Source organism: Bufo bufo, chromosome 2 (assembly GCF_905171765.1).
Source record: "Bufo bufo chromosome 2, aBufBuf1.1, whole genome shotgun sequence".
Lineage (NCBI taxonomy): Eukaryota > Metazoa > Chordata > Amphibia > Anura > Bufonidae > Bufo > Bufo bufo.
This window is the reverse complement of record NC_053390.1, coordinates 691,465,747-691,479,476: the sequence shown is the minus strand read 5'-3', so window position 1 is coordinate 691,479,476 and position 13,730 is coordinate 691,465,747. Positions and strand designations below refer to the sequence as shown.

Sequence of the window (13,730 nt, the reverse complement as noted above, 5' to 3'; positions counted from 1 at the left end):
GAGATTTATGGAACACATTATGAATGTGGAATGACTCGGGCAGCTCCAACCTAAATGATACCGGGTTAATCACCTCCGTGATCTTATATGGTCCAATAAAACGAGAAGCAAACTTATTAGAATCTACCTTAAGAGAGAGATTCTTGGAGGACTACCATACCTTATCCCCAACCTGAAAATTCACCCCCCTTGTACGTCTCCTATCGGCCTTGAGTTTCTGAGTACTTTGAGCATTTTCTAAGTTCGATTGAACCCGGGCCCAAACTGTGCACAGTTCAGAGGAGAGCCTATCCGCCTCAGGGTTAGAGGAGGAGACGGGTGACCCAGAATGAAAACGGGGATGGAAACCATGGTTACAAAAGAAAGGTGAAAACCCAGCAGAAGAATTGACACGGTTATTCAAAGCAAATTCGGCCAATGGAAGAAATTTCACCCATAATTGCTGGTCATCAGCAACATACAACATTGTTCCACAGACTGATTAAGGCGTTCAGTCTGCCCATTACTCTCAGGGTGGTAGGCAGAGGAAAAAGACGATGAAATTTTACATTTTTGACAGAAGGCCCTCCAGAATTTGGACACAAACTGCACACCCCTGTCAGAAACAATATTTTCCGGGATACCATGCAATCGAACAATTTCTTTCACAAAAATAGACGCCAGGGTTTTGGCATTCGGGAGTTTAGACAGGGGAATGAAATGGACCATCTTGCTAAACCTATCGACCACTACCCAAACTACAGTCTTACCCTCCGCCGGCGGTAGGTCAGTTATAAAGTCCATCGAGATATGGGACCAGGGTCTACTGGGAATGGGTAGGGGTCGTAGGTTACCAGCAGGGCGAGTCCTAGGTGTCTTGGACCTGGCACAATCCTCACAGGCTGACACGTAGGACTTGACATCCCTAGTTAGAGTGGGCCACCAATAAGATCTAGAAACCAGATCCTTAGTGCCCTCAACACCCGGATGTCCTCAAAAGGCAGAATCGTGACACTCACCCAACAGCTGGAGACGAAATTGTACGGGAACAAACAACTTATCTGTTGGGGTGCCAGATGTTGTTCAAACCTAATGCGAGCCGAGATATCCTGGGTAAGAGCTGCTATGAAGATTTTTGCTGGTAGGATGGATTCAGGTGGTACCTCAGTAGGTTGAAAAGCATGGAAGCTCCGAGATAATGCGTCCGCCTTCACATTTTTACTTCCCGGCCTGAACGTAATGGAAAAATCAAAACGAGTAAAAAACAGAGCCCATCTGGCTTGACGGGGATTCAACCTCTTAGCAGACTCGAGAAACATAAGGTTTTTATGGTCAGTGACAACAGTTACACAATGCCTTGCCCCCTCCAGAAAATGCCTCCACTACTCAAATGCCCATTTAATGGCCAGCAGCTCCCTATTCCCTATGTCGTAGTTTCTCTCCGTGGGAGAGAATTTCCTGGAGAAGAGGGCACATGGTCTCAGGTTAGTGAGGCTAGCAGGACCTTGTGAAAGGACTGCTCCTGCGCCATCCTCGGACGCATCCACCTCCACAATAAAAGGTTTCTCCTGATCAGGCTGGATCAGAATGGGAGCGCTACTGAATGCCTTTTTTTTTTTTTTTTTCAAATGAAGAAATGGCCTCAGACCTCCATCTTTTTTCTTAACGAAGAAAAACCCCGCCCCCATAGGAGAGACAGAAGGTCTAATATGCCCTTTACCAAGACTCTCCTTAATATAATCTTCCATGGCCTTACGTTCGGGCTTAGAAAGATTATAAATTTGCCCCTTAGGAAACTTGGCCCCCTCTACTAGCTCTATGGTACAATAATAAGGTCTATGGGGGGTAGAACCTCCGGGGTTGGTGATGAGAATACATCAGAATATTCTCTAACAACAGTGGGTAAAGTATCAGACTTTACTGAAATCCCAGCCTGTACCACGGACAAACACGAATCACACTTAGGCCCCCATCTCACCAACTCCCCATTGGACCAATCTATAGTGGGTTTATGTAGTCGGAGCCAAGGCAACCCTAGTACCACCTCAGCCGGTAGGTTCTCCAGGACTAAAAGGGAACATCTCTCTGAGTGGCACACACGCACGGTTAGAGAAATCTCCGAGGTACATGAGCTCACCGTACCACCAATAAGAGGAGTAGCATCAATAGCCATGACATGGATATGAGTTGGTAAGGCAAATATAGGAATACCCAATCTTACAGCATACTCTGAGTCAATAAAGCTAGCCGCTGAGTCAGAATCAATAAAGGCCTTACCCGGCCATTCATTTACTCCCAGAGAAATCGTAATGGGTACCAAAAGCTTACATTTAGAAAATTCAGGTGGTACCTGGTCTTTAGGTTGTCTTGCCTTAGGAGACTTGAGAGAGAGGGCCTTCTTAGGACACTGGTTGATCCAATGGTCAGGATCTCCACAGTAAAAGCATTCTCAACGTCTGCGGCGAAGATTCCCTCGGGTCATGCCAACCTGCATGGGTTCCTCGGTGGAGACCTCAGCATTGTCTCTGGGATAGGCCACTGGCTGGACCACCATCTGGGAAGAGAACTGTTGTTCCTGTCGTCTCTCTCTAACCCGTCGGTCAAGTCGGACAACAAGGGTCATCATCTCCTCTAAGGTCTCAGGAAGTTGATAACTGACCAGAAGATCCTTTAAATTATCAGACAGACCTGACCTGAACTGACTCTTCAGGGCTGGTTCGTTCCATCCTTAGGGGACACACCACCTTCTGAATTGGGTGCAATAATCCTCTGCAGGTAGATTGCCCTGAACCAGTGCTTTTAGATCTGTCTTGGCTACCAGAGCCCTGTCTGGTTCATCATGAAGGTACCCAGGGCCTGAAAGAACCCCTCCACAGAAGATAAACAACTGGCGCCAGCAGGTAAAGAGAACGCCCAGTCCTGGGGATCACCCTGTAGTCGGGAAATGATAATGCCCACGCGTTGACTCTCGGGGCCAGAGGACACGGGGCGTAAACGGAAGTAAAGTTAGCAATTCTCCTTAAAAGAGAGAAACTTCTTCCTGTCTCCAGAAAAGGGTTCTGGGAGCTTAATCTGGGGCTCAAAATGCGGACTGGAGGCCTGAGGAGTGGAAGAACCTTGTCTAACTTAAAAGAACTGAGTTTTTTCCCTAACTCCTGCACCATCTGCATCAGATTAGAGACATGGTCAGTCAGGGTCAACAGAGGATTCATTATACAGTGGTTATTGGGCCTGTTAATTTGTAACGGTCACGTACACACACACACAGGGGGGAAGGAAGTGACCACTGCGCTCCACCCTTACCCCTGGCCCTGCCTACTTGCCTCGCAAGTCCTAATGACAGGGGACAACTGGACGGCAATCCCTAGCTTAGAATAAGTGCAGGGATGACAGACAGACAAACAACAGAACGTGAACGGACCGAGTCAATACCAGGAAAGTTACAAAGTACAAATGGAGCAAGCAGAGAATAGTCAGGAGAAGCCGGGGTCATAAATACCAGGAGAGACGTGAAGTACCAAAGGAGTTAGCAGAGGATCGTCAGGAGGAGGCCGGGGTCAGAATACCAGGAGAGCAGCAAAGTACACAAGGAGCAGGCAGAGGATGGTCAGGAATTCAGCAGGAGGTAAGTACGCCAGGAAGACAAAATCACAGGTGGAACCTAAATTAACAGGCAACCTGTGGCCAGCAGGCTGCCTGTATTTATAGTGGGGAGTGAGGGTCATGTGACGTGGCCAGCGTCACATGACCGACACAAATACTCGCTCCCGAAGCTAAGCAGCAGGTCTGCGGCTAATGGGGGACCGAGTGCACCTTCGGAACCCCGTTACAGAGACTCATCAGGATCATTTAAGACAGGTATTATCTATCGATCCTTCGGGAGAATAAATTGTATGCTAAATTGGAGAAATGTGTGTTTGCTGTCCAGGAGCTGCAGTTTCTGGGTTACTTACTTTCTGCCTCAGGTTTTCGCATGGATCCTGAAAAGGTCCGTGCGGAACTGGAATGGGATCGGCCGGAGAATCAGAAAGCTCTGATGCGGTTTTTGGGTTTTACTAACTACTACTGAAAATGTATCCTGAATTATTCCACTATTGTCAAGCCTTTGACTGATATGACTAGGAAGGGTGTGGACTTCTCAGTTTGGTCGGGATAAGCATTACAGGCTTTTCCTGCTATAAAGGAATGTTTTGCTTCCACTCCCATTCGGATGCAACCCAAGGTGTCTCAACCCTTCATTGTGGAGGTTGACGCGTCAGAAGTGGGAGTCAGAGCAGTTTTGTCGCAGTTTTGTCGCAGAAACTCTCTGCTGACGAAAGAAATTATGATGTTGGGAATAGAGAGTTGCTGGCCATTAAATTGGCCTTTGAGGAATGGCATCATTGGCTAGAAGGAGCGATTAATCCGATTACGGTAATTACTGACCATAATAATCTGGGTTATCTGCAATCAGCAAAGCAATCAGCAAAGGCCAGATGGTCATTGTTTTTTTACCAGATTTAATTTTGTGGTCACCTATCGCCCTGGGGTCAAAAATGTCAAAGCTGATGCTTTGTTACGTAGCTTTCCTGGGAGGAGATTCGGAGGATCCCGCTCCAATTTTGGCTGATGGGGTGGTGGTATCCACTCTTTATCCCGAACTGAACGCGGAAGTGTTGGGGGCTCAAGGTGAGGCACCTGATTCCTGTCCTTCAGGGAAGTTGTTTGTTCCTTCTGAACTTCGACACAAGGTGTTTAAGGAACATCATGATACTGTCCTTGTGGGACAAACTGGGATTAGATCCACGGTGGATCTTATTTCTCAGAGATTCTGGTGGTGAGGTTTGCGTAAATGTGTTGAGGGCTATGTAGCAGCTTGTGAGACCTGTGCACGTGGCTCACACTCGGTTTAAAGGATTTCTTCTTCCTTTGTCTATCCCGTCTCGTCCTTGGACACATTTGTGCATGGACTTCATCACTGATTTACCGAGTTCCTCTGGGAAAACTGATTTTGGTGGTGGTGGACCGCTTCAGTAAGATGGCTCACTTTGTACCATTGTAGTGCATATCATTAGAAAACATTTCTTGTAATCTGCACATAATCTGCAGAATCTCATCTGTAGTGATAGCTGCAATTTGCAGATGGTATTATACAGCAGACCTCCCCCAGGGGGACATACCACAGATTTGGGATGCCTCTTCAGTTCTCATCTTCTGCCTTCAGGCAGCTTTGAGGCTGCTGCAGTGTTCAGGCTTTAGTTCTAGGATAGCCAAGGCCCAGAGACAGGAGATGGCAGCGCTGCTCACAGGCAGACAGGCTTCCGGCTGGGCAGACGGGTAAGTAGTCACGGCGCTCCAGCTTCCTCGTTGGCACTGCTGGAGTGTGTGTGACTGCACAGATTGGTGGAGTAGTAGTTCCTGCTCCACAAATCAGCTTAACATCTTGCACAGCAAGATGGACTTTTTGGGGGGATATCAGAGGATATTTCAGGGAGTGGGGGTTAGGTGAAGATGACTACAACTACCAGGACATTGATATTGTTTTTATGGGATAAGAGAAGTCATTTCAGGGAGGAGGTGTTAAGAGGAGAGGACTACAACTCCAGCATATCCAAGCCATTATTATTGGATAACAAAGGATATTTAAGAGAGGGTGGAGGAGTTTAAGAGGACAGAACTACAACTCCCAGCATACCAAGGCCATTTTTATGGGATAACAGAGGATTCCTGGAGGGGGTTTAAGAGGCGAGGACTACAACTCCCAGCATGTCCACACCATTATTATGGGATGACAGTGAATATTTCAGGGAGGGGGTAGAAGGCTCAGGCTCACTACTTCTCCATTGCTGAGCCCTGGCTCCTCCTGCATTGATCACATGACTATGACGTCACCACAGGTCCCTCAGCTCTTGCAGTATAGCATATACAGAGCTGGTCCTGGTCTGTAGTAACTTCTCCTGAGTATTTGCAGGGCACCAGAGCCCCCCCTTCTCACCCACTTTGTGACCAGGTTACCCAAGTGGAAAAAATAAAAAAAATACTCTCTCTGGTGCCTCCCCCTGTTCGGTCCCACCCTAGGCATGTGCTCTCGGGTGCCTAGTTGAAAACACAGCCCTGCTTATGACTCAATTACCCTATGATTTATTACCCTGTAAAAGGTGTATTTGTTTTAGTACAAAATGTACAGCTAAATTAGTAATATAATCACAAAGTTTCTGGAAAATTATACATTTTGAATACAGTTAATGTTCAAAGTCTAAGAATTATCAGAAAATTACTTGCCATTCATCAACTGTTTCTATTTAATACATGAATTTAAAACATTTATTGCATCATTGTGTATTTAAAATTCTACAGATTAGTACCTAAAGCACACTTCTAGCACATGTAAAGACATAAAGCACTACTAGCTTTCAAACAGCTTTCCCATGTTAATAGATTTTTAAGATCATTTATGATAATAATGTGAACCAAGAGCAAGGCAGGTGTATTGGGCTCCGCAACCAGAAAAGAACGCACACGCAGTGGTCAAGTTCAAGAAAAATGCATTTACTACAGGTTAATAAAGGCAAGTTAAAGGTAAAAGAACAGGAAGAAGGACAAGCAAAATACACAGTATAGTATGAACAATTCAAGGCAGATTCTGCAATAGTTTCCACTTTTACTACGTCCGTTCCTGCAGTACGGACACTGAATGAACAATATTCCCAAAACTATCCCTAACTGACCCTAACTTCACAGTTGGGTGCGCATCCCCCTTTTTTCCCAATGGTCCAGGTGGACCGCTTATACTTCGTAGAAGCGCGTGGTGGGGCCCAATGTCGTTCCTTTCTTTCATAGCGAAGCGTCCTCTCCTCATGGTTATCACAATATCTGAAGCAATGAAATCCTCCTCAGCAGGTAGGGAAATCAAATGGATGCAATGGAGTCCAACAGCACAGTCCTTTCAGCGTGGCTCCACTAAACGTACTGTCTCTTTATACTCCGTCCGCCTCTGGACTGAAATGCATACAGCTTGGCTGCACAGGAAAGTCCTCTAATATCTCCACACACTCTCAACACAGCACAGACACCTGTCTTTTCTCTTGCCAAGATGGCTGCTGCTCCCTGTCTGGTCTCCTCCTGCTTCTCTTCTCATACTCTGTCTTCAAGCAGGCAGGCTGACATCATGGGGTGTGTGTCACTCCAGCATCATATTACAATGACTGCAGTCTTAAAGGACCAGAATCACAGGAACACATATACATTCAACTTTAACACAGTTTAAACAGACTAATGAAACTTGGGACATCATTGGGCTGTTTCTTACAATAACAGTATATATATTTTTTCTTTTACTATTGTATTATATAGTGCTTTTAAAATTAACCTCCAGGCTTCATCATACTAAGGTTCAACTTACTCTACATAGGTGTGATAGTTACCTGATATTCATCCTTTTCTCACTAATGGTTTACTTATCTTTCTCTTAATGCCCTGACTTCCTGGTGCGCCTGTGATAGACTTGTGTTTATAAGCATCAGCCAATCTGAGGAGGCACAGCTGCAGGGGAAGGGATAGAGTAGCAGCCATAACCAATAATAATGCAGGAGGTGTGTCTCAGACTATCTTAGACTGCTTGTAGACACTGTAGCTAAGCTGCAGTCACAGATCAGAGCTCTGTCTATTGGAGAGGAGCTTAAAAGCAGCCAAGGAACAACCACTTAAGAAAATAATTTGCAGGTAAGGTTCTCTAGGTACTGAATTAAAGGGGTTGTCCCATCTCAAGCATTGGTAGCATATTGCTAGGATATACCACTAATGTCAGATAGGTGTGGGTCTCACCTATCTCTAGAACGGAGATTCCAAAGTTAACAACAGTGCATTGCACATACGCGGCCGCCCTCCATTAATCTCCATGGGAGTGGCAAAAATAGCAGAGCACTGGCTCAACTATTTCCAGCAATGCCATAGAAGTCAATAGAGCGGTGGCCGCGCTTGCTCGGTGTGTTCTCCATTATTTTCCATGGGACTTCCTAAAATAGCCGAGCAAGCATGCGCTTGGTTATTTTTGGCACTCCCATGGAAATGAATGGAGGGCAGCCACACATGAGAGATGCTGTCTCCTTCACTTTGAGAGCTCTGTTCTAGAGATAGTTGTGGGTCCCATAGGTAGGACCCACAGCTATCTGACATAGGTGGCATATCCTAGCGATGTTTGAGGTGAGACAACTTCTTTAAATGTAATTTCTTAGGTCATGACTGGGCAGTTGATTTATGGAATGGTCCTTCTTGATAAAATTGTTAATGTACTGTAGTTCTGAAATGTTCTGCATGCTCATTTTCGTTTTCCATCTCTTTAAGGTCCACTACCTGATGGTGCTATCTGCTAACTGGGCCTATGTGAAAGATGCATGCCGAATGCAGAAATATGAGGACATCAAATCCAAGGAAGAACAGGAACTGCATGACATCCACTCAACCCGCTCTAAAGAGCGACTCAATGCTTACACATAAAACTAACCTCCCACGTCTTTGTACCATTTCAGTTCTTTGTTGTTTCAACTAACAGCCTCCCTTCCATTGTAAAATGAAAATGAAGTGCTTTTCCTAAAGATAGGTTAAATGCCACCTATCTACATAACCTTGATTGACCAGCACTTGGCATCTTCACAGTGGTCTGTGCGACAATGTCATATAATATGGAACACCCTTATAGTCTTTCCTAAATTGTCATAAGGTGACTGGTTTCTTAGATAAAGAAAATTAACTGTTAAATAAAGATGTTTGTTTCCTTTTTTAACCACTTTATATGTGTTTTACATAAAACATTTTGCATTGTTTCCTATGTTTTTAAGATAAAGCTTTTTATACTTTTTAGTTTTGAGTTTCAAAATCTACTTATACTGTACCTACAGGTAAACGTCAAAGGGATCATTGTACAGAAGCATGTATAATAATATGCTTACTGCTCTAAGTTGTAAACCATGCATGGACTGTTCAGGCTTCTTAGTAGTGTTTGGCCCTATGAGTAGTCATAGGTGTAATTTCTGTTAGGCAGGCTTAGAGGTGCTTCTTTATTGTTGTTATGTATCAGTATAATATATGCTATTGGAACCTCTGGCAACTACAGTGACCTAGTCATCTGTTTACTGTGTGAGCATGCATATTGTGAGGATAGTGCATGGGCACGCCCATTTAAATGACATCTTATGCCCAATTTTAATCAAACATGTAAGTCGTGTTTAACCAACAGATAATCTATAGCTGAAATTCATATGTAGGCATCTAGTTATTATTTAACCCTTGTTTTTTTTAAATTTGTTGTAAAATAAATGTCATGCTATCAACTGAATTCAATGTTTTCTCACATATTATTTCATAAATTGTCTAAAATGTGAAATATTCTTGGGTATGCAGATTTCTACCCCTTACTGGCCGTGGATCTTTCTATGTAGTTCAACTTTGAGATCATTCCAGGAAACCGATGTACTGTACAAGTTTTTCAGTGAAACTCTACATAGGGTTTTAACATAACAGTGTTACTGGACCAAATTTGCTGTTTTCATCTGTTCTGCCTCGTGGAATGCTCTGGGAATGCTGTGAAGTGTCTTTATAACATTCAGGCAAGAATTTTGTCAGTGGTTAAACAGAATCAAATATTGTTTTGTGCACTTTATTGATGAATTGTGTGACCGTTCAGTGTTAGTGCATTGCTCATTTTGATAGCTCTTGGGGTTCATTCACTACTTTTCTCTTATTTTCTCTGTTTTTTTTCCTATTTCGCTTGCATTTAGATTTTTTTGTATTTTGCACTTATAGTAATGGAGTAGTTGTTGGTGGAAATTTAGTAAGTGACAATATTGAACTATGGGGTGTTGCATTTTACACATGGAATTTTATCCCTATACATGTAAGTGACCATGTAGATGCTCCTGCTATGATTTGTGCTGAAACTATCATAAAAAACTGAGCTATGTGTGATAACACATACACTTGTGGTATTTCGCAGCGTGTAACATGTTCATCATTCTGCACAAGAAAACATCTAGCTTTGTTGCAGTGTGTCTCCGGGGCTCGGCCAATTTAGCTTTACATTACAAAATAAAATAGTGCATGCTAATAGGATAATCTATTTCTTGGTTGTTTTAGTACTTAGCTTTAGGTTGCTTTTCTTATTGATCTGTCTAATGCAGAGAACTATAATGAAATGAATAGCCCACTTTAAAGCGGTATTCTAATTGTACCATCTTTACCCAATGATATGACAAAATAGCTTAGGATAGTTGTGTTTATGAGATAGACGGCCTTCATTTTCTAAATCTGGACTTTAGGATAAGAGTTAACCTACGTGTAGACCTAGTTTCCTTTTTCCTCACAGGAAGTCTGTGTATCTCCAAATGTGGTATCAAAGTAAGCATACCACTATGTGGGATAAGCCTCCCAATTGCCCTGCTTGTCTTGTGAAATCAAATGCTCTATTCTTGAGAAATGCTTATTTTTATGCAGATAGGGTTTGCACTGTGTGGGGCCGATCCATTTGGTGCACCATAGGTCCACCAGTCATGCCATCCAGTGCCTCTCCCTCTGTTCGAGAGTCTATGACATTTAGGGATGATGTAGGGTGCACCAAATGGACTGGCCCCACCCATGGTACACCAAAAACCTTATTTGCATAAAAATGATCAGAATCAGATTTTCGCAACAAAAGCAAAGTAATGTTCTGAGATACCTACCCCACATAGCAATATGCTTACTTTGAAACCACTTTTCTCAGGATAAGGGCATCAGAGTTTCACAAAAAAAGTTTTGTTATGTTTCAGGGTGCCTACCCTACATGGTGGTATGCTTACTTAGAAACTGATGGTTAATCATCAAAGAAGAACATTACTGCTTCTCAGGGTTCCTATGGCCAACTCATGATGTTTTATGGATTAGGAACACATAGCTGCGTATAGATAAGCCTGCTATGATCACTTTATGCACACTCTGAAATCATACTCAGTACTGGAGAGATCCCAACACACTAAACAATGTACTTCTCATCACAGTGAAGTCAATAGTTTTGTTGAATGCATCACTAGTTATGATGGTAGCAGCCACAGTTGGGTAGTTATGGTTTGGCATAAAATGGGTCATTGGTGTTGTTTGCCATATTCTTATATTAAAGAAAGGAGGCAAGTATTCTTATGGGAATGCAGTGGAATATTCAGAGTATCTTCTCAGTTATGTAAGTGGTGAGTCTTTATTGGTTGGTTTGTACAGAATATGTTTTTCAACTAACAACATTGCTACATTCTTTATATTAAGGAATCATGTACACTTAAAGGGAACCTGTCACATTAAACAATTACTCACATCTGTCAGTAGTCTGTTACAGAGCAGGAGGAGCTGAGCAGATTGGTTCGTAGTTTTGTGGGAAAAGATTTAGTATAACATGTATTTTATTAATTTCTATCCCTGCTCTTCTATGTGTAGGAGTCTGGAAAACGGGGCTACTCAGTGATTGCCAGCCAGTCCTTGACTGTGCATACAGAGTCAGTAGCAGTAGGGTCATCATCCATTCCTGAACATGGAAGAGCAGGAATTTAAATAATTAAAATACAATTTATACAAAATCTGTTCCCACAAATTTATATATCAATCTGCTCAGCATCTCCTGCTCTGTAATATGCTACCCACGGATCAGATTGCATCTGTGGTAAAACGGGACAGGTTCTTTTTAAAGAAAATCTCCAGTCAGAAACTGAAAAATCATTTTTTGACTTGCTTGTAACTTCTTACTTCAAGGCCAGAGGAACCTTTATTTGTGGGATGAATAAGTTCCTGTAGTAAGCTGTGATAGTAGTTCTGAAATACTGCCATTCAACCATCTGCATAAGAAGATTCTTCCTGTGTATGTGAAAAGATGGTAAGAGTATTTGGAGGGGAAGAGTGGCCACTCATAGGTCAAAAACAAGTTTTTCAGGGTATGATTCGAGATATTCTTTCATACAGACAGAAACAATTATTATTCAATTATGGCAATAAATCCATTGAAACTATAAGAATTATCAAAGTTCATTATCAGTGTGTCTTTTAAATTATAATTTTAAATAACAGTTTTCATTTTACACAGGAAAAGTGGCTTATTGAATTGTTTATTAACCACCAAAAGAATGACCTGTGTGAAATAAGTTAGCAATTTTATTATTCCCCACCCCCAAGAAAACATTTTTTCACTAAATATACTCATTCATGATGAGGATTTTGGTAAAGAAGTTCACTAAGCATAATGCTACTATAGTTACCCGTTGCATGCTTGAACATTTTGTAGTGATAGCTAGATTTTCTTTTGACATTTATGTCCGTCAACAGTTCTCAAATTTGTGCAGTATTGAAAAAAATCTTTTCAAAAATATTCTTCTAAACCTCTTTTAAATTCTATATTGTAGTGTTTCGGTTTTGTGTCTCAAACAGTTTGTGATTTTTAACAAATGTCCTATGGATCAGTGTAATAATGTTGATGCTTTTTGGCTTTCCTCTGGTACTAGAGTTTGTATTTTCACAAAGAATGCTTTGTAGCAGGCATTATAATTAATCTGTTTTGTACATAAATGTGCCAACAGCTTCATGGTGGCGTTTTTGAAATGTAGAACAAAGTGCTTGCAAAATGTAATAAACACACTTGTGTACTTTGTGTATTTACTGGTTGTCACTGCTTGGTTCTTTAACACAATGACACCATTGGAGATGTCAATCAATGTCAATTTTTTTTATTGAAAACATATATTTACAATCACTAGATGTGACTTGTGGTAAATTTAGAATTGAAATAACACATTGACATATGTATTTCTTTACAGGTAGGATTTTCAAGATCGACAGTACTTTCCTTTAGATACACTTACAAAATACTGGGTGTTAATTAAAGTTGTATTTCAATTTGGATATATTATTAAAATAGATTACAGGTATTTTTAAATAATTGTATAAATGCTTCAAAGGATTTTCTGATATTCTGATATTGATGACCTATCCTCATGATTGATGGGGTCTTACACCAAGCATCCTCACCGAAGAGCTGTTTGAGGAGGCCACTTGAATCCTTTGAGAATGGTATTAAGCTGCTCTTAGGCCATGTGACCAATGGACGTGACGTGAAGAGTCTGTGACGCACATCAGAGCACCAAAGCCACTTCAAACAGATGACTGGAGGGGGTCTTGGGTGTTAAGGGTAGGCCATCAATCTCAGAATTCTGGAAAACCTCTTTAAAAGGGCCTTTCAGTCTCCTGACATGTCTATTTGAGTAAATAGTACATTTCTTAAAACTCAGTGTTCTGCCATTCCTCTGCTATTCCTGTTCGGAAATTGATGAGAAAATTGTTAATTGAGTGTCACCATTTTCCCTACAAAAATGTTGTGTCTCTGCACAGACTAACACTAGCAGCACTAATTGATGATGATCAGACTGTTCAGGGATAGTCTTTCAACTAACAACACCTACTTATCAATTTATACAATTCTAGAAGGATAAACAAAGGAATGACACATGTACAGTTCTTAGAAAAGATGCTCTAAAACTGTAATTTCATGGGGAATACAAGTATGTACTAAAACAGACAATTCATGAAATCTGAAAGGTCCTTTTCAAGGCAAATATTCTCCAAAAGACATCCAAATAGAGTATCATGTACACTGGCAACTTTTCACTTATTCATTGACAGAATAAAAGATTCTATCATCACAAGGATATATCAACAATGTCAATTGTAACTTCATACCTTTTCACTTTTTTCACCTTTTGTTATGG

The 13,730-nt window shown here is 41.9% G+C and overlaps 1 protein-coding gene across 2 annotated transcripts in view; it reads left to right on the top strand.

Annotated features, from left to right (window-relative positions):
- GPM6A (glycoprotein M6A) overlaps positions 1–12,594 on the top strand; it is a 456,304-nt gene extending 443,710 nt beyond the window's left edge. For both annotated transcript variants that reach the window (XM_040418684.1, XM_040418683.1), the window contains exon 7: positions 8,302–12,594. In XM_040418684.1, the coding sequence (XP_040274618.1) occupies positions 8,302–8,454 (153 nt within the window). In that variant the 3' untranslated portion in view covers positions 8,455–12,594. The remainder of the gene's footprint in view (positions 1–8,301) is intronic.
- The last annotated feature ends 1,136 nt before the right edge of the window (positions 12,595–13,730 follow it).